The sequence below is a fragment of the Panonychus citri genome, unplaced genomic scaffold, assembly GCF_014898815.1.
Source record: "Panonychus citri isolate SS breed McGregor unplaced genomic scaffold, ASM1489881v1 Contig00024, whole genome shotgun sequence".
NCBI classification, from domain to species: Eukaryota; Metazoa; Arthropoda; class Arachnida; order Trombidiformes; family Tetranychidae; genus Panonychus; species Panonychus citri.
The window spans coordinates 70242-90431 of NW_026515429.1; the positions used below are offsets into that span (position 1 = coordinate 70242).

At 30.7% G+C, this 20190-nt stretch overlaps 6 protein-coding genes across 6 annotated transcripts; 3 read left to right on the forward strand and 3 right to left on the reverse strand.

Moving 5' to 3' along the window:
• Positions 1-983: 983 nt before the first annotated feature.
• On the forward strand, positions 984-2435 carry LOC128396689 (lipoyltransferase 1, mitochondrial-like). The gene is given in 2 exon segments (XM_053357304.1): positions 984-1794; positions 1797-2435. Coding segments are annotated over 2 exon segments (1086 nt in total). The 5' UTR covers positions 984-1322; the 3' UTR covers positions 2411-2435.
• Positions 2374-4145, reverse strand: LOC128396688 (RING-type E3 ubiquitin-protein ligase PPIL2-like). Its single transcript, XM_053357303.1, has one exon. The coding sequence runs from the start codon at positions 4078-4080 to the stop codon at positions 2527-2529; it is 1554 nt and encodes a 517-aa protein (XP_053213278.1). The 5' UTR covers positions 4081-4145; the 3' UTR covers positions 2374-2526.
• A 119-nt stretch (positions 4146-4264) lies between these two features.
• LOC128396691 (DNA-directed RNA polymerase I subunit RPA12-like) lies at positions 4265-4834 on the forward strand. Its single transcript, XM_053357306.1, has one exon. It carries the CDS (start codon positions 4404-4406, stop codon positions 4776-4778), a length of 375 nt encoding a protein of 124 aa, XP_053213281.1. The 5' UTR covers positions 4265-4403; the 3' UTR covers positions 4779-4834.
• A 142-nt stretch (positions 4835-4976) lies between these two features.
• Positions 4977-6388, reverse strand: LOC128396690 (guanine nucleotide-binding protein subunit beta-2-like 1). The gene is made up of 3 exons (XM_053357305.1): positions 6245-6388; positions 5556-6092; positions 4977-5468 (listed from the first exon to the last, which is right to left on the reverse strand). Exons 2-3 carry the CDS (start codon positions 6087-6089, stop codon positions 5040-5042), a joined length of 963 nt encoding a protein of 320 aa, XP_053213280.1. The 5' UTR covers positions 6090-6092; positions 6245-6388; the 3' UTR covers positions 4977-5039.
• Positions 6389-8237: 1849 nt separating this feature from the next.
• LOC128396685 (uncharacterized) lies at positions 8238-10380 on the forward strand. Its single transcript, XM_053357301.1, has one exon. It carries the CDS (start codon positions 8365-8367, stop codon positions 9904-9906), a length of 1542 nt encoding a protein of 513 aa, XP_053213276.1. The 5' UTR covers positions 8238-8364; the 3' UTR covers positions 9907-10380.
• Positions 10381-11386: 1006 nt separating this feature from the next.
• On the reverse strand, positions 11387-20133 carry LOC128396694 (putative uncharacterized protein DDB_G0277255). Its single transcript, XM_053357309.1, has 4 exons — positions 19474-20133; positions 16316-16566; positions 14642-16236; positions 11387-11403 (listed from the first exon to the last, which is right to left on the reverse strand). The coding sequence occupies exons 1-4, from the start codon at positions 20131-20133 to the stop codon at positions 11387-11389; spliced, it is 2523 nt and encodes an 840-aa protein (XP_053213284.1).
• Between the last annotated feature and the right edge of the window lie 57 nt (positions 20134-20190).

Sequence of the window (20190 nt, forward strand, 5' to 3'; positions counted from 1 at the left end):
CTTCTAATGGGCTTCTAACCAATTTACTTAACTAAATTAAATGATGAAATGAAAAAATATCCGATTCTGTTGTTGATTTTTGAATGTGAGATGAATAATTTGAAGAATTGATTTAATTGTTAGATTTGTGATCACAATTAACTTTCCACTGAGGTTGAAAAAAGCGACAAAGGTATAATTATATTCATTGGATATTAATTATTAATGCGAACAATTTATCATTTGAAAGAAAAGCAATCAGATTAACAATTTAATCTAAATAATTCATATTAATGATAAAATACTAATAACGATTAAGGGAAAGGCTTTTTTATTATTTTCATCTAATGATAGGAATTAATTTAACTTCTTGATTAATGTCATGGAATCATGGGAACAATTATCTCAATTGATGAATCTATTGATTTTTAGATAAAACCAAATAGGAAATTAATTTTTAATTTTCTTTTCTATTTATGAGAGATAATTAAATTAATTGTTTTCTTCAATTTTTCTGTTTTTTTACCAGTGACAAACTAAAAAAAGATGATTAAGAAAACAAATGGCCTCCGATCACGAAGTGCTATCGGTCAAGATGACGGCAACTTTATGATATCAATGTTATGAAAACCGATGAAAACGTTTTATTTGTTCTGAGACCAGAGTTCGCCATACTGACCACTTCTCTTCCCTGATGAACAAGATTACCATTGAACTATCGGTAAATCGATAAATGGTTAACCGAAAATCGACCAGTTGGAGCACCAAATTGAAGCCATTCCAAGAGATCGAATTGTTTTTCTTTATCGGTTCGAGACAACGACTGTTCGTCCAGCAAACCAATAACGACTAAAGCATTTGGATAAATATTAAAGATTGCATCTGATCATTATTTTGATGAAAACATTTTATTCATGATTTAGATGAATCTATTGGCACCCCCAGTGTTGTATAAGTACAATGTACATGACACTCGCTGAATAATTCAGGTCGTGGACATCTTTCCTTCGTCGATTTGTTCCTGGAAATCCAATGGGAGAAAATTGAATTAATTGTTTTCTTCAATTTCTGATTGTTTACATTTGAAAAAAGAGGAAAACATATGATTTCGGATCACATGTTTACTATTACAATTTCTTGGTTTCTTGTGTTTACTTTTTGTAGTTGTTCAATTTTGTTGTTTTTATGTTAAAATTGTATTAATTTTATCATTTAATTGTTAGTTTGGTCTTTCCAGTGATAACCAAACTATTTTGTAAAAACTGATTCTTATTTTTGTTGTTGAGATGAACTGCTGATTTAGATGAACTAAATTGTGATACTGGTTTTCTAAGAATTTAATTATGACAATTACTAAATTATCCAGATCAAGATTATCGTTTCTTCCTGGACATTTGTTATTAAGAACTTTAAAGACTAATGTTGATTATCGTGATAAAGTATTTAGTTCATCGGTTATCATTTCTACAAATGATAACATTTACCAGAATTTAGCTTTAGAGGATTGGCTTTACACTGGATATGGTAAATTGAAACAATCAACTAATTGGTATCATTTGTTGCTCTGGTTTAATCAACCTTGTGTCGTAATTGGTAGACATCAAAATCCATGGAATGAGATTCATGTTAATCAATGTTCAAAGCTTAATTTACCAATTGCCCGGCGGAACAGTGGAGGTGGAACTGTTGTCCATGATCTGGGTAACCTTAATCTTTGTTTTCTTTCTGATAAAAAATCTTACAATCGCCAGCAAAACAATCAACTAATCATCCGAACCTTGGATAAATATTATGGAATCAAATGTGAAATATCAAGTCGGAAAATCTAATCACTTCTAATGGAGGATTCAAAGTATCAGGAACAGCGTCTAAATTAAGCTCAACCTCAGCTTATCATCATTGTACTTTAATGGTTAATGTTGATTTATCTTTAATGGTTAAAGTGACCAAAACTGATTGTCCACTAATTGAAAATAAAGCAACACCAAGTGTTCATGCATCGGTGGAAAATTTATCGTCTCTGAACTCAACAATCAACATGGATAATTTAATTGGTAACATTTCCACTGAATTTATCAATGAATTTGGTGATCATGGAATCATTCATGTTAATCCTGATGAGAAACAATTTGATTCCATTGGTGAAATTTATGATAATTTAATCGATTGGAAATGGATTTTTGGTAAAACACCGAAATTCGAAGTCAAAGGTCAATCAATCGATGGAATTTCTTGTAAATTAACAGTTAATCATGGAATCATCGACAATGTTGAAACTGTCCCACCAATGAACTTTTCATTGCTCGAAGGAATCAGATTTGTAAAGGAAGATGTTGTTTCTCAATTTATTTGTAATGAAACAAATTCTGAATCAAATTATTCAGCTGCCAAATCTTTGATAATCGAGTTGATAGATCAAGTTTATTCTTGAAATTTGATTAAAATGGTGTCATTAATTGTCTTTTGTATAAAATAAATTATTCGAACAGAGTTAATTGTTATCAGAATCACAGACTATTGTACACTTATGGTTGAAGATCTGGATGATTACCAGTCTTTGAAATCTCCGAATGTCGATCTTGCAACGATTTTCTTTGGTTTAGATGGACCTGGAATCGTTGAATCGTCAGATTTCACGGAATCGTCTTCATATTTAATTTCTTTCAAGTTGATTAAACAACCAACTCCTGCACTTGTTTCGGGTATCGTTTTTGTTTCCTTCACTTTGACCTTATTTGCTGCGTCTTTGTCCTTTTGTCTTTCGGCTTTCAGTTCATCTTCTATCTCTTGAAATGGATTAACATAAACCGTTATATTATCAATTTTGATTGTTTCTTTAGGCCGATCATTTTTGTCTGTTTGAATCTTTTCCAATTTATTTAAAGTTTCCAGGCCACCGACAACTTTACCAAAGACGGAGTGTTTCCGGTCAAGATGACGGCAACTTTTCAATGTTATGAAAAACTGTGATTTATTTGTATTGGGTCCAGAGTTTGCCATACTGACCACTCCTCTACCCTGATGAACAAGATGACCATTGAACTCATCGGCAAATGGTTCACCGAAAATGGATTCTCCTCCTCGACCAGTACCAGTTGGGTCACCACCTTGGAGCATGAAATTTTTGATTAATCGATGAAAAATTGTTCCATCGTAGTATTTTCTAGTGCAAAGAGTTAAAAAATTATGACATGATTTAGGAGCATCTTTACAATAAAGCTCCAGGTTAAGTGGCCCGTGGTTGGTACTGATTTGAACGTAACCATTTTTCTTGACCATCGAGTAAACAACATCAGTGTCATCGATTGTTGCTGCTTCTATTCTTGTTGTTGGAACAGCGATTGTTGATGTTAACGATTGTGATGCTGTTCCAGTTGAATAATTTGCTCTATTAAATCGATCAGCAACTTTTTCGACCTTTTTCTCCGACTTTGGAACTTTCCAAGTGACACCAGTTTTATCAAGTTCGTCTAAAGTGGCCTTAGTAACGAGATCCATTTTATTGAACAATCTACTGGGATCACTTTGATCTTCTTCTTCAGACCAGCGAAGTTTTTTAACCACATGATGAAAAGAGGCAGCATTTTGTTTCTGAACATTGGTCGGGTCTTGAATCGTAATAATATCTTTCTTTGTAAATGGTTCATCGGTTAACAAATCTCTCATATTGTTGAATTTTAAATTTAATTGTTCAATTGCATCTCGAGAATAAACATTTCCAGTTGTTTTGATAGCGACAATGTTAGTGTGTGAATTGAAAGGCTTGAAAAGGATTGGACATTGATTGTTTCCATCACTATTTTTACTGAAATTCAATTTAATCAGATTCTTCATCTCCATAGGTCTACCATCAATAGGATTGATCTTGTGCTTGGCCAGAAACGGAATAATATTAACCAAGTCAAATACATAACCATTTTCATCACAATATGGATCTCGAGCTGGATTAAGGGTTAAACAGCAATGATCATAAGGTAATCGACTAAATTGATTCAATTGTTGTTGTCGTAAATCAGCATCAGGAGGTCGACCACCATAAATGTAAGTATACTCAGTGGTTGTTAAATACAACTTATCTTTCTGATGTTGTCGTTTACCCATAACTGTAAACTATTAATAAACAAAATTAAATCACAATAAAAGTATTTGATTAACAAAAGCCTCAAATTAACAAGAAATTTTGGAAAATACTTTAGACAATTCTTCATTGAAGCGACCATATGATTGAAGCCAAAGAGTAGAGAGAAATTTCTTTCGCCGATAGATGGAGACATTTGTTCACATTTTGAAGAAAAATTTTCGTTTCAAATGTAACATTTCAGATGGAAAGAGAATTAATTTAAGATTATTAATTTTCAATTGAAATTCAGTAATTTCGATTAAGATTTGTTTATATTTGTGAATCGATTAAATCTCTTTGGAAAATGTCGGCCATACGAAGTAGTTTTCGATCCAACCATCATGCTGCTGAATTCTGTGCTACATGTGGAGCCATTTTACCTTTGCCAAGTGGAGGAAGTTCTTTCAATTTACTTAAATGTATCGCTTGTGGTCACGCAATTAGCATCAGTGTTTTCGATGGAACCACTTCAATGACTAAAATTGTCTTCAATAAAAGTGATAATATGTTGGTAGAGAAAAAGGGAATGAACAAAGGGCCAGTTGTCGAAAGGAAATGCAGGAAGTGTCCATCAGAGAAAATGTTCTACTTTACTCTACAAACGAGATCCGCTGATGAAGGACAAACAGTTTTCTACACTTGTTGTGAATGTGGTTCTCAGGAAAACGAAAATTCTTAATTGTTGTATATTAACCTTTCTTTTGTTTATAATCGATTAAAAGGAGTTCAATTCAATCTCGATTTGATGACAGTTAATCAACAACAATATTGTCAACGTGGTTGATAAAATTCGCGATCGTCAAGTTTAAAGGAAAAAAATTAAACTTTTTTTTTGTGAGTTGTTTAGATTTAATTTAGTCGATAAAAGAGACATAAATTAACCAACAGAATTATTTAATCATTATTGAATAGGTTAAGTTGTATTACAAAGCTTAAATACTTAAATTCTAGAAGGTACAACTTGCCATACTCGAATAAGATTATCAGAATAACCAGCGAATAAAGTTGATCCATCGTCAGACCAAGACAAGCAAAGACATTGTGGTGCCTTGTTCTTGTTAGTAGTTGAGATGGCCTCAGTTTTAAGTTCATCAACAACTTGTTTGGTTTCCAAGTCCCAAATTTTGATAGATGGCCCGGTAGCGACACATAACCAATAGCGATTAGGTGAAAAGCATAAAGTGTTAATAATATCGTTATGGTCAAGGGTGTAAAGGTGTTTGCCTTCATTAAGATCCCAAAGCATTGCCTTGTAATCTTTACCACCAGATGCACACAATGAACCATCAGGAGAAACGGTGACGGTGTTAAGATAACCACTGTGTCCAATATGGTTGTTCTTTAGACGACAGTTGCTCAAATTCCAAACCTGTAAAGGATTATAGAGGTAAATAGATGAAAAGAAAATAAATTAAAATTGATTGAAAGATGATTGATTTTGAATTTTCGAATTTACCTTGACAACTTTGTCCCAACCTCCGCTAACAATAATTGGATTGTTGTTACTTGGGGAAAATCTGACACAAGAGATCCAATCAGAATGACCATCTTCATGGATTGTGTATTTACATTGAGCTAAGGTATTCCAAAGCTTGATTGTCTTGTCTCGAGATCCGGAAACAATTTGTCGGTTATCAGGAGAAAAAGCAACACTAAGGACATCCTTGGTGTGATCCTCAAATCGTCGGGTAGTCTTACCAACATTGAGATCCCAGAGCCGTAAAGTTTTGTCCCATGATCCAGACAAAGCATATTGCCCATCCATGGAAAGGACAACGTCAGTAATAAAATGTCCATGACCTGTAAGTCGTTTTTGAGGAACACCGTAGGAAGATTCCTCTTTAATCAACTTCCAAAGGATCAAACTTTTATCTCGAGAAGAAGACAAAATCATATTTGGGTACCTGCTACTGGTAGCAATTTGAGTAACCCAACCAGCATGTCCTTCCAATGTACCTTTTAAAACCAAATCAACACTTTCGGAGCTCATTTTCTATCGACAAAAATAAAACCAGAAAACAGGCAAGGAAACCAAAGGAGAAAACACAGAAAGAAAAAAAAATTAATAACACAACAAAACGCAAAACGCTAACAAAGCGTCGCAACACTCAAAAGATCGAGAATTAATTACCAAAGACAACTTACCTTTAATTCGTAGAATTGTCTAAATTACCAAAAAAAATTAATTTATTAATTGAAAAACGACAGAAACTCAAAACCGTAAATGTAAATCTAAGTATCGGAAACGGAAGATACAATTTGCCGGATTCCATGGCAACGGAACATTCTAACAGTTTTTGCGCGCAAAATTTGAAAGCAAATTCTTCAAATGTTCGAATCCAATTTTCGAATTAATTTTTTTTTATTTCCTTCTTATAATCGATAAATTATATAGTAAATTTATTTAGATTTTTTGGAGTTAATAGCGTTTCATTTGTAGAAAATATTTGACTGGTTTACTTTGTAAACTTTATTCTCGAAAGAATTGAAAAATTATTGACAAAATCGAAAAAAAAATCGATATATTTACCTAAGAATATATTGTAACTAATAAAGTCGATCAATAATCAAGTATAACGAAAAAAAATCAACATATTAGAATATAAATCAGTGTAACTGACGAATTAGAATATTTTAATTGTTTCATCTTCCAACTCGAATCAATCTAATTGTAAATTAGTGTTCATTTATTTTTGGTTCGTTTAAGTTTGCTAATTGTTTTTCCATTTCCATTAATTGTTCAGATTCTGTTGGTTGATTGGCACGATAACTTTATGGTTATTGGAATATCAATTGATTAAAAATAAAGGATCAATTCAAGAGATATTAAATTGTTGTCAAAAATTTTATTAACTTTCAACTTTTTGATTACATTTTCAAATCACTCGAGAATCTAATATGACACCAATCATAATAATAATAGGATAAACTATCAACTAAATTGTTGTTGTATTGGTTGAAACATGATTAACAATTTATCAATCACTTAATCATAATCAATGTGAACAGATAACCAACGGAACAAATTATATCCAATAATGTATTCACAAAGATTAATCCAGTTACTTTGATAGCTGATAATCCATCGGCTAATCGTCGATATTTAATTGTTTTGCTCATTGTGATTAAACCAAATTTAAACAGTTACTTGAACTTGATTGTTAAAAGAATCAGAAAATAATGATGATCAGCCCAAAAGAAATCAAGATATTTATATGGGAAAATCAACAATCGATCAATAATTCAATAAATTGTCATGAATATTATATTAAGATTTGATTATCATGATGAGAATCAATCAAACAATCAAACTGAACCAACTCACGTAAAGAATAATCAATAATCAAGGTAACCAACAATCAAATCAGTACAAGAATAATATCAAGACTATTATTAAATGAAATATTTTAATCACTATTTTCTTGCCTAGTTCCTAGTAATTAAGTCCAACAATCAGCAATATTCACAGAGAATTGTCCTCATACCCTCAATATAGAGGATAAAATGTTCTGAATAAACGATAACATTTCATTTTATCCTCGTTTTCATCATTATATTCAAAAAACTCCCTCTCGATATTTGTGATTCCCAGTAACCGATAACATTTTTTACCATGCAAAGGTAAATATAACTCCCAGTTTCTTATTATTGTTGATAATTGTTTAAGAATAACAACTTCAACTGAGGAAAGTGAACTTTTGACCATTCGATTGGCATAGATTTTCACGGATTGATTATTCTATGAATTAGTTTAGAATCCCAACTAGACAGGGAATGAAATGACTTAATATAAATTCAAAGTCCAAAAAGAAAAGAACCAGTGACAAATCGAACTGAGTTCTAAGCTGAGAATCAGTTCTTTACAATTTAGCATAAAGAATAAAGAATAAAGGTTATCTTGTTAGTAGAGAAAAAATAACTCGGTCAATAGGAAGAAAAAATAAACGAAAAGAAAAGAAAACTACTAATTTATATAAAAGAAATGTTATCATTTTTTTCACAATAAATTCTCGTTACTTTATCATCTCCATCCTCATCTTCATCTTGTGTGCATGTCTCAAGCAATTTCATCATCTTCCTCAGAGACTCTTGAGAATCTGTTCAGAAACGATTTCTTTTCAGTAGTTAACGTGATTCCCTGTTGCTGGTAACACTTATTTTTTGTAATAATAGCAAAGATAAATAGTTGTTGTTTCTAATTATTGATCATAACAATTTATCGTCAAGTTGATTTCTAATTGTTTTGTTGTGTAAAGTTAATCAAAATGATGGAGAAACCAATTCCAACCAAATATCTTCCGTTAATCATTTCACTTATGCACAGTTTCCCAAATGAAACCAATGATTTTAATAAGATTTACTATCGTCCAACTTTATCTAATTACATTGGTCCAATTGTGACAATTTACTTAATTATCTTCATTTTTTCTCAAATTTTTACATTTTTAATGATAAAAAGGATAATCACCTATCAAAGGTCATTCTCAGTCTACGGACGGACACCGTTTGACCCTCTATTAGCTGTTGGTTTTAACGATTTTTTCATTAAAGGGATACTTGTTTTACCATTTTCTGTGATCATTTTAATTACAATTAACTGGACCTATGGTTCATTTTTGTGTTTCACTTTTCCCATGTTACAAGATTCATGTTTCCATGTAACATCAATCACCTATGTGATTATATTTTCCCGTCGATACAAAACAATATCAAAAATAGTTCTAAATGAAAATTTTACTTCTCTAACCAAATACGAATATGTGATCTCATCGTTTTGGGTTTTCACGATTGCCTGGACTATTTGTACCTTAGGGTCACTTCCGTACTCCTGGTTTATTGTTCACATACCAATATCACCTTATTTAGCTGGTCATCAGTTTGCCAAGGCTGCTGTTTGCTCAACTAATCCCACAGGTAATACCAAGGAGTACATCAGAATCCTATTTCTTACCTATTATGTGACACCAATTGCTATGGTTTTGTCTTATCATTCAAAGATTACAACTTGCATGAAGAATTGGCAACAATTGTTTAATCTTTCACCAACAATTAACCTCTCATCTTTATCAACAATTAAAGTGACCCGATGTAATTCATCAGCAACTGGACCTCCTTCATCACCACGAACACGAACCAGTGTGACCACGACAACCGATTGTTATGAAGTTACCGTTATAGATGAAGATAGTAATGAAATTAATATTAACTGTGATTCTAATTTAGTTGATAATAGTAAGGGAAGGGTAAGTGAGAACAATTCACCTTCCTATCAATCACAAATATCTCCCAAACAAACAAATAATCGCCTCCTTCAACCCAATCATTTCACCTACTCTGCCAATCGAGATCGAGGTAGTTCAATAGTTCAATCGTTGGTTCCATCAACGTCTCGATCAATCACCATGTCGTCAACATCTTCCATTTCAAAATCAACATCAATTTTACCTCATTTCTTTCTGGAGCAATCGTTTCACAGAATTCTGGTGATAATGTTCACTGTCCATGGATTAACACTTCTTCCAATTAATATACTTCGTATATGGAAACATGTTGTTGTGGAAAACAATGAGAATGGTTCCTTATTTGATATACTATTTATTACCTTTGTGGCGATTAAATATTCATCGGTTCCAATATCTTCATCGTTGTTTTACTTTTGGCAACATCGACATCGCATTTTGATTGAAATTTGCTTGCAAACCCATCAAAATGATCACAAACTATCAACAAAATCAAAAACTTCTAGAGGTAAAAGATCAACAAGTGAAAGTTACAATGGATTAGAATTGGAAAGTAGTTCAGTTTGACCAACAATCAAAACTGTAACGGTATTTTATTCTTAATCTTATTATATCAAAATCTGAGGATTAATAGTACATGTAAAATTTTCTAGAATTTAATGAGTAACATTGATGAAACTCTGTTTAATCTTCTTTTCTTCAATGACGATTCTTCCTTTCAATTTAACTTCTAATAATTTGCTAATAACAATTGAGTTTCAAATGAATATTTTTAGCGCACAAAATAAATTCGGACTATTAATCGTCTAATCAAATGAAAGTGTAATCCAAAACCCAGAATTTTGTGTAGTAATAATAAAAGAGATATCAAAAAAATCTATTCTATTCTAACGATTCATCCACATCCCTTGGCGACTTCAAAGTCTATTTCTCATGCAATTTTATCTCCATCATGTAACTGTTATCTAAAAAGTTCTTTTGTTATTAATATGAGATTTTTTTTCTCTTCTATTCGAAATTTTACTTGTTCTTCTTCTCTGTTGTTCATCATTTTACCTGAAATCAGGTAACAAACACTTTATTTATGATCCTTATCTCCATCATTCACCAGCCAGTGAAAGGTGAACATCATGATCATGTTCACCTTTCATCTAAAAATAAATCAGTTAACTGAAATACTCGAATCAGAACTTTGCACAGAAAAAAGTTCGAGATGTTTATTCAATCTCAACAATCGGATTAAATGAATGTATACAAAAAGCAATAATAGTAATGAAATAGATGATTATCATCTTATAATCAGATATTTCTCAGCAAATTGACAATCAAAATTTCCAACAATTAAAGTGTTAACAGTCCAATGATTAACTATCGCTTCTTAAAAGTGATAACAATTAACAATAATACCGTTTAATATTCAAATCCCTGGATATTATTTTTTTTTCTTGAATTTCTATTTTCTGTTAATAGATTTAATTTAATTGTTATCCTTGAACAAGAGATTCTAATGGAAATTAATTATTCCTCTACAATTTAATTTGAAATATGAAATTTAAAACTATTAATCTAATCAACTAATTGATGATCAATTTTAAATGAAATGAAATTGCGGTTTGTTGCTGGGAATACAAAATGTTACAAGGAAATTTGATTTAATAAATGATTCAAATTAAATTTGAATAAATGATTTTCTTTTTCTCAATCATAATTGTCAATGTTGGTAAAAATAAATCAATCAACTATTAATTTACTGAAACAAAGGAAACAATTACAGAAAAACGTAATTTAAATTAGCTAATCAACAATAACAATCAGCTTTACGTTACCACTTATAAAGTAATTAAATCCCATTGATTTAAATTGAAATGTTACATTTTCTGTGGTTGACAATTAAATGATATTATTAATAATTTTGATTGACATTCCGTCCAAAGTTAATTGTAGTGAAAGAAAAAGTTTCAATTCTTTGATTAAGTTTAAGATTAAATTGTTTTATTGATTTTAAATTTGACTTTAAATCAAATCAATCAAAATGTTAACAATGAACTCACTTGATTTTAGAACCTTTAATCAACAGGGAAGAAAATATAATTAGAACAAAATTCTGATAGAAAATTTAACAAGTTCGATATTTTTTCTTCAATCTAATTTAATAAAAAGTAATCATGATTAAGCTGATTACCTTTTTTTTACCAGAATTTCCTTTCAATTGAATGATTAGTTAATTGTTAATCTGTAATTTCATTGCGATCAATGTTTCCAAGTTTCCAGATTAGTTAATCTGTTTCAGTTGAAAGATTAACGTGATTTATTTACATAAATCAAATTTAATTAATCACCAAGAATCTGTTCAATTGAGATTAATTTTTAATTTAACTTTTGTTAAAAGTTACCTTAATCATATGGATACTGATGACAATCAATGATTAATGTTATCCTTTTATTATTAATGATCACGTTGAACAATTTAATTGATTGTCTAAGGATTTTAAACTAAGGTGTGGTAACTTTGATAGTGGATAATAAATTGTTGTAATATTAACGGATTGTAATCAACTTGATTGTAATCCAATCCAATGTTGTTTATTAATCACGTTGAATATACATATTCCCCCAATCTATTGGTGACTATGATTAGTTAATCATTAAAGATAAATTAGTTTCAAGTCAAGTTAACTCAACATGATTTACTAACGATAATATTATGATTACATGATTTATTTTCACTAATTTACTTTGAGTGTTATTTTTTTTTGCTCAAACTATAACTGGATTAATCAAGAGTAAATACTATTAACCATTGATAATCACAATCTATATAATTAATCAAGGTTAAATTGTTAATAATATTCCAAAATCATTGAGACAAATCAATCGCTAATAATAATAAACATTCACAATTAAGGATAAGTAAATAATCTGGACAAAGTATTGGTAAGTTGATCAAATGGTTAATTTGATTGTTAATAATTTAGAAATTGATTTTTAATTTATTCATCAAATTACAAAATGTTTACCCCTTGACGGTTTAATTTGATTACAACAATTAAACAATTGATTAATTTCAGAATTTTTCTCTCAATTGTGATAGTTGGAAAAAAATCTAATTCAGAAAACTAATTAACTAATTGTTTGCGTTGGTGAGACAACTGATAACGAATTATAATTGTAATTAATGGTTTAACTCTAATCGTATTGTAATGATGTTTGTATCCTTTGGTTGATTAAATAATTGAACAATCAACAGAATAAAACAATTATAATCATTAATTTAATCACTATTATTATTCACTAATGAATCTAAGAGATTAATTATTTTCCCTGTTCGTTTTTTTCTTGCATCAGTTTTGTTTCACATCTCAAATTCAGGGTAATTCATGGTAACAATTGAACTCTGGAAATTTGATCAATCCAAGAATCAACATTTTCCTATCTCGAACTGTAAATAATATATTCAATCAATCAACATTCAGTTTCCATGGTTAGATATTAGAAATGTTTCCTTTTTTTTTTACTTGTAACAATTTAGAATATAAAAAAAAATATTCAAAATTTGAATTAAATGTCAAGAGAATCTGAAAAATTAAACAGAATCAGATTATCAATAACCTTTTCTGTTATGAATATTGATTCAATTGGTTGTCAAAGGTTAAATTGTAAGGTTACAGTTGATGAGTGGAAATTGAATATTATTTAATTGTTGGAGTTTCACTTATCATAATCATTTGATTGTTGATTGGTTTTTCCTCTTGAAATTCTCATACAATAATAACTCAATTCAACATTTTATCTTCACTGATCCTCATCTTCATTTCGAACAGAACTTTTTTCTTCTCCATCTTCTTCTCGATAATGGTTTCTAAGTACAGGTAAGTTCATGAGAAAGATGAAACCTCGAGGGATTTTGACTGCGTCCTCATTGTCAAAATGTCCTTTTGTGTCTCAATGGCTTAATACAATTAAAGTAAATCACAATCAACAATTACAATTACTTTTCGTTTATTGAACAGTCACTTAAATCTTTCGATAGTTTAACAATTTTTAAGAAAACTTTGTGTCCATAGTTTTGATTTTTTTCTCTTCTTTTCCTCTATTCAAGTGATTTAATCTTCTTCTTGTATTGGTCATCATTTCCACTGACCAGTGGTAGAAAAGCTTCAGTTTTAATTTCACCCTGGAAAAGTCATTGATAAGCTCAAAGAAAATTATATCCATCATTGAAATGATTTAATTGTTCATGAAAATTGATAATTTTCTGATATTACAATTGAAAATAGATTTAAATTATTATTGTGAATAATTTTAGACTTTAATTGTTAGGATAGAAAAGGATTAAGATTATAAGTAGATTGTTGATTAATTTCGGTTCTTTTTTTATCCTTCGTCATGATGCTTATGAATATCACGATAGTGATGAAGAAAAAGATGATAATCATATTACAAGAAGAAAACTAATAGAAAAAGATTATCCATAGTTTCCTTATAATTATCGTTCGAGTATAATAATAATACTATTACTCAGAATAATAGAATTATTTTCTCTTTTTTTCTGAGTATAATTCTCGATTCTTTGTTCATCATTATCTGGTCTCAATTCGGGTTTCATTGGGTATTTTTTTCCACCCATCAAGCGATTGTCATTAATCCGTTTGGAAAATGTCGCTTCTCTACTGGACTTTGACGATTTAATCTGATTCCATTATTAGATCGCTGATTTAGTTTATTATTCCAATTTCCTCTGTTGGAACTTCCTCTTACCATCATGGAACTATTAATAACATCATCATTATTATTATTGTTGTTTCCATAATTTATTTGATTGTCACGTTCCGTGATATCAATACTTTGGCGGTTTAATCGATGATCAACAGAGTTTCGTCTTCCCTGTTTCGGTGATTCCATGAACATTATCGAGGAAACGGAAGCAGAAGACAGACAATCATCAGAAGAGCACATATCTAAAGGATAAAGATGAGCTGATGATGATGGTGATGATCTGATTGATGATAATGATGATAATAAAGGTAATGATTGAGGTGATGATTGTAAATGTTTTGAATCAATTGACTTCCATGGTTTCATTGAATTAGTTGAGTTAATCACATTTGATGTTGAATTGTAATGATTATTTGATGATGAAGATTCTGATGATGATGCTGATGAATCTGATAATGACATTGTTATCATTTGATTGCGTAAAATATTATTGTTTTCATTAGAATTTTCATTAATTGTTGATGATAATGATCTTTCCTCTTCAGATAATCTTCACCATTAACTTGTTGTTCATCATCACCTTTACCTTTATCACTAAATATATTTGGATCATCAATATATTTCTTTATCAAATTGAATCGGCTTATGTAACCAACTTCACCTTCATTTCCGTTTGACTCAAATTCATTTCCGGCAAATGTGATGAACATTTCATCGTCATCAAGGGTCAATGGGTCAACAATTGTTTGCCGGGCATAGTTTTCCTCACCAATCATATCAATATTGATATTAACACTATTCTTGTTGATACTGTTGTTATTTTGATTATAATTTGGTGATGATGATCCATTGCTTGGCTCAGATGATAAACTCCATGTTTCCAATGGAAACCTTGAGGTAATCATTTCATTCCCTGTTGAATTTGGTTCCTCATCTGAAATTGATGATGAGTGATTATTAAAATTCAAATAACGGCCCTCCTGTATTGTTATCACTTGAGAATTATCATCAGATCTTGATTGTTTATTAGCTGATTTAGCATTCTTATTATTATTGCTATTGTATTTTCCACTTTTATTACCATTTTTGCTATTATTATCTCTGATATTGTTTCTCATGGATCTATTTTCAAGTAGTTTATTAGGTACGGATGAGGATGATAGGGATGGTCGAGATGATGAAGATGGTAATCTTAATGACATCGAAGCCACTGGTTGTAGCATCCAATTATTGTCACTGACCAATGGTAAAGACTTAACTGTTTTGATCTGTTTTCTTTTACGGGTAAAATGTTTCAAATCAGCGACTAATTGGCTTAATCTTGAATCTTCTTTAGAGTGATTATGATTACCATGAGACGAATGATTTGATTTAACCCCATCGATTTTAGATCTTGCCTTACATGTTTCAGTAATTTCGGTGACAACCTCGGGCAATGGGACAATACTCCGTTGGGCGAGTTTCTTTTCCACTTCGTTTGATAGGTTGGCCAAATTTTCTGAACTAATTGTATCATCGTAATTATTGTTCCCAGAATTGTTATTGTTATGATTTCCCTTTGTTTCAAATAGATTCTCATTAATATCTGATAGATCATTGAGAGAATCGGGTTCATTGGAGTAATTGGTTTGCTCCATGTTTCCGTTCTCGTTGGAAATAGTAACATTCTGATCATCATTAACCGTAACCATTTCCTCTGCTAAACGATCAACTATTTCCCTTCGTGATACTTTGGATGCTTTGTCATCTCCCCAGGCAGTTATCATCATGGAAGAATCACAATTTTTCTTATAAATCGATGACAATGAGGAGCTCAATTGATGCTCGTGTCGTGGCTCATGAGATCTATCATTCGATAACTCGGAATCAGAGAATGCAATTTCTTTAGTGGTCACTTTAGCTTTAGAATTGTCTGAAGCTCTTCGAGAGCTTCCAAATGATAAAAGTTTCGGTCTAAATTGATTAACCGACGATTTCCAAGAGTTTGACTGCGAAACAGTTGAAATCGCCACAGGCAATGATAAAGGTTGTTGATATGAATTATCTTGTTGATATTGTTGCTGATACATGGATAAAGCTTCTTGGCTTAATAATGTCTCATTTCTGTTCATTTGAAGTTCACTTTCACTTTCCAATGAACTTGGTGATCCCATTGACGACGAGTCACTTGTTGTCGATAAACTAATTGATTTATCTTTAGATTTAAGTTCAGAAATAAAATAATCATCTTCTGGAATGACTAGTAAAGTTGGTTTGAAACGGAGCTCTCATTCGACCTCGAGCCGATGAAATGACCTCTCGAAGTCTTGAAAGAAATTCAATGGCAGTCGGTGAGGGCGATGATAAGGCCTCAGGGTCCAACAATTTAGGCGCAATCGACAAGTCTCGTCTTGATAATCGATTCGACCGTCGAAATGGTTGTGGTGATAAATTGCTAACAATTTGTACATTTGTGTTCGTTTGTCCACAAAACTGTCCATTAAATTGAGCAGATTTCTCCTTGACTCGAGCCTAATCAACGAAGAAAAAAAAACATCAACAACAATTAGTTAATCACAATGATAATCTAAGACTTGCATGTTAATCATACGGATGAAATGATTACATAAATTGTTTACTATTCTGGTGAACATACAATTCAATTAATCAAGCAAATTACATTCTCCTAATCATATTGAAAAGTTTACCTTAATTGTTACTGTTTTTTAATTATTAACTAGAATTATGATTAGTGTATGATTAGCGAAGCAAATAATTAAAGATGTTAATTGTTGATTTTCTTAAAACCTTCGACAAGGTAAATGTTTACAGTTAATTAGTAAAAGAAACATAAAGAAACACAAAATGATTACATGATAATGTAGAGAATAGTTAATCAGATTTAAGGATTTTGTCTATTCCAAAAATAAGTTAATTAATTGAGGTAATGAAAGAAAATAGTAGAGATTAAGTGAGAGAAAATGATTCCAGACTAATTTGAAATCCGTTCTTCATGGTGAATGGATTAACATGGTAATCAAATCCATGTTATTATTAAATTATCGATGGAAATGATTATCTGCCGTTGACAACAATTAAACATCTTTGGTATCCAGTTGATTATTGATCAACATGGAAAAGGCAAACATTCATATTCCCATGATGGGAGATAAAATACTCAGAGGATTTTGATTGTTAGTTAAGGAAGTGACACTTTTTCATTGAGCATTATCATTGGAATCATTATTATTATCATCTCTCTCTCTCTCTCTCTCTCTCTCTTACATTTCATGATAATGAAAATATATTATCTCTGTGAATAGAGTCATGAATATGTTAATAGGAAATACAAATAGAGTTGGAGAAAAAGTCAGAATGAAAATTTAACACCAATGAATAGAAGATGAGAATACAATGAGAATAAGCTAATTCTTTTAACCATTAGAGTAAAAATGAAGAAGAAAAAATTGTCAGCTTAATAGTGACAATATGGAAACATGATGAGATGAGAAAAAGTTACTATTAAATTGCAATTATTATCATGTTCAATTTATAAGGTAATTTAGATTCTTTTTTCTTGGTTGAATTTTCCAATGTTTGAACAATTTATCAAATTGTTCATCATGATCATCAGTTGTATTGTGATTTTCATTATCTGGGTCAAGCTAAATGATACTTGGGTCAATCGGATGTGTCAATTTGTGAAATTTTACTCAGTTTAAGAGTGAAAAATGATTTCCCCTGAAATTTGCATAAATTTTGTATTAACTTGAATGTGAATTAAACAGGAGAATCACAAGTTCCATGTAGGAAAGATAATTCAGTTCAAGTGAAAGTTGTGTATGTGTGAATTTGTCAGAATAATAAACACCAGAGAGTGAAAAGGAAAATTTAATCAACTAATGATGAGAGAGGAAGAAGAGAAAAAAAAATACAAAGAATCACAAGTGATGGAAAACAATGTTTCCAGTCTATTAACAAGTGAATGAGTAAATCATTAGGAAGACATTGAGAAGTAGAGATGAAGATGATTATTAGGTAAGGGATGAGTAGTAGAAGATGGAGAAGAGAAAAAAAGAAAAGAATAACATTTTTAAATATCATGAAATTGAGATTTTCACCATCTTTCTTTGGAACAGTAACTTACCTGTACTTTCAGAAAGACAGAGAGAGAAATTGAGAGAGAGAGAGAGTTCACTTTCTGGGTAAAGAACAAAACTCAAGTTCACAAACCCCTGAAGGCATTAAAATGAAAGTTTTTTTTTCCATCAATATCATGAGAAAATGAAGAGTTTGGATATATAAATAATGTATTTATGAGTTTCTGATATAAATATAAAATTTCACATGAGAATAGAACAAAAGAAAGAGAGAGAATTGATAAACAAGAGAGAATGAAAATTCTGAAATGGATAATGATATCGATAGATGATAATAATTTTCTTCTTCTTTTTTTTCATGTCGAATTGAGTCCACATGGTGAACAGAAAGAAAGAAAAAAGAAAAAATTATTCAGTGTTAATGTCACAGAATAGAAAATGATGATTATTTCAAATGAAGAATATGTAACGTGTTGATTGCGTTTTTTTTTCGTCAATTAAAGTCGCACTTACGCAATGAGCGAAAATCATCAAACTATCGCCATTTTTTTTTCTCTTCTCTTCTTTTGTGACATTTGATTCTTCTCATGGTTCAATTGATTGTTAAATAATTGTCGATTAATTGTGATTTAATAATAGATTAACTGATTTGTTCATTTTTAATTCGTTAGATTTTATCAAATGTCACAAAAGTTTCATTTTCTCATTTCAACCGATTAATGATTCTTTTGTCTTATTTGTCTTTTCAGTCTTCAACATTATTGATTTAGTCGCGATTCCAACTGATCAACAATTTAACAGTTTTATCACTTGATTGTTTATGAATATTTAATATAATAACTGGCTGGAATTGTTCACCATGTTAAATGAACTTGAAATGATGATGACAATACACATATAAGGAGATTAGAGTATTTAATCATGTAGCTTGAGATTCATCATGATGAATGAATGTTCATAATCTACATGTTACCAAATGAGGTCTTTGGTACGGTTCAGTTGATTAACTAATTTCTGCTTATTAACAATTAACCATAAACAACCTGGGTATCAATTCTTTACTATGCAATCAACAATTTACATTCTTAATTGTATTGATTTACTACACGAATACACTATAAGTGTGTACACGTTTAATCAATAACAATCAAAGGGTAAATGGTACCAGTAGGACAATATAATTGATAATCTAGTCGTTGATTAAAATCATTGTTTCCTTTAGTGTTTTTTTTTTGACGATAAATTGTCAGGCTAATTATTATCTGATCGCTGTTGGTTAATTAAGTTATTGGGGAAGAAATTATGAAAGAGAGAGAGAGAGAGATGGAAAATTAATTACCTGTAATGAGTTTAATGATGATGGAGTGTGTTGATTATGATGATGATGATGATGATGATTAACAATGTTGGTTATTGTTGTGAGTGATTGAGAGGGTGAAGATGCTGGTGATTGAGGAGAGGAGGATGAGGATGATGATGGAGATGAAAGTGATGAAGATGATAATGGAAAGGTTAACAATGATGGTGATGATGAGGATAGATTATTAATCGATGATGGATTAGGTGATGAGATTGGCACTGATAAAGATGATGAAGTTATTGTGGATAATAAATGTCCTTGGTCAATGGATTTGAGACAAATCTCAACATCTGATGATTGTGTTTTCTGTTGACAATTATCATCACTTTTGTTGATTTCTTTTTGTTGACTTTTTCTTTTACTATTATTAATTGAATCACTTTTAATTGATGGATTAAATTCACCGGCAATTTCACCATAATCAACTCTATCCATGGAAAGTGTGAAACATTTTGTTTTACTGTTCGCATCCTCATCTCCGCCTCGTTCCAATGATGAACTTCCTGTTTGATTGGAAGATGAATCACCGAATGACCCATGATGATGATTAGATGAATGAAATGAACTTTGTTGAAAACTACTGTTGTTACTTCGATGGTCCTTTAAATTGTCAACCCTTTTAGATCTCAGGTAGATCATTAGAGAGAACATAAGTTAATCCTAAGACACCGATGGATAATCCGATGATTAGATATC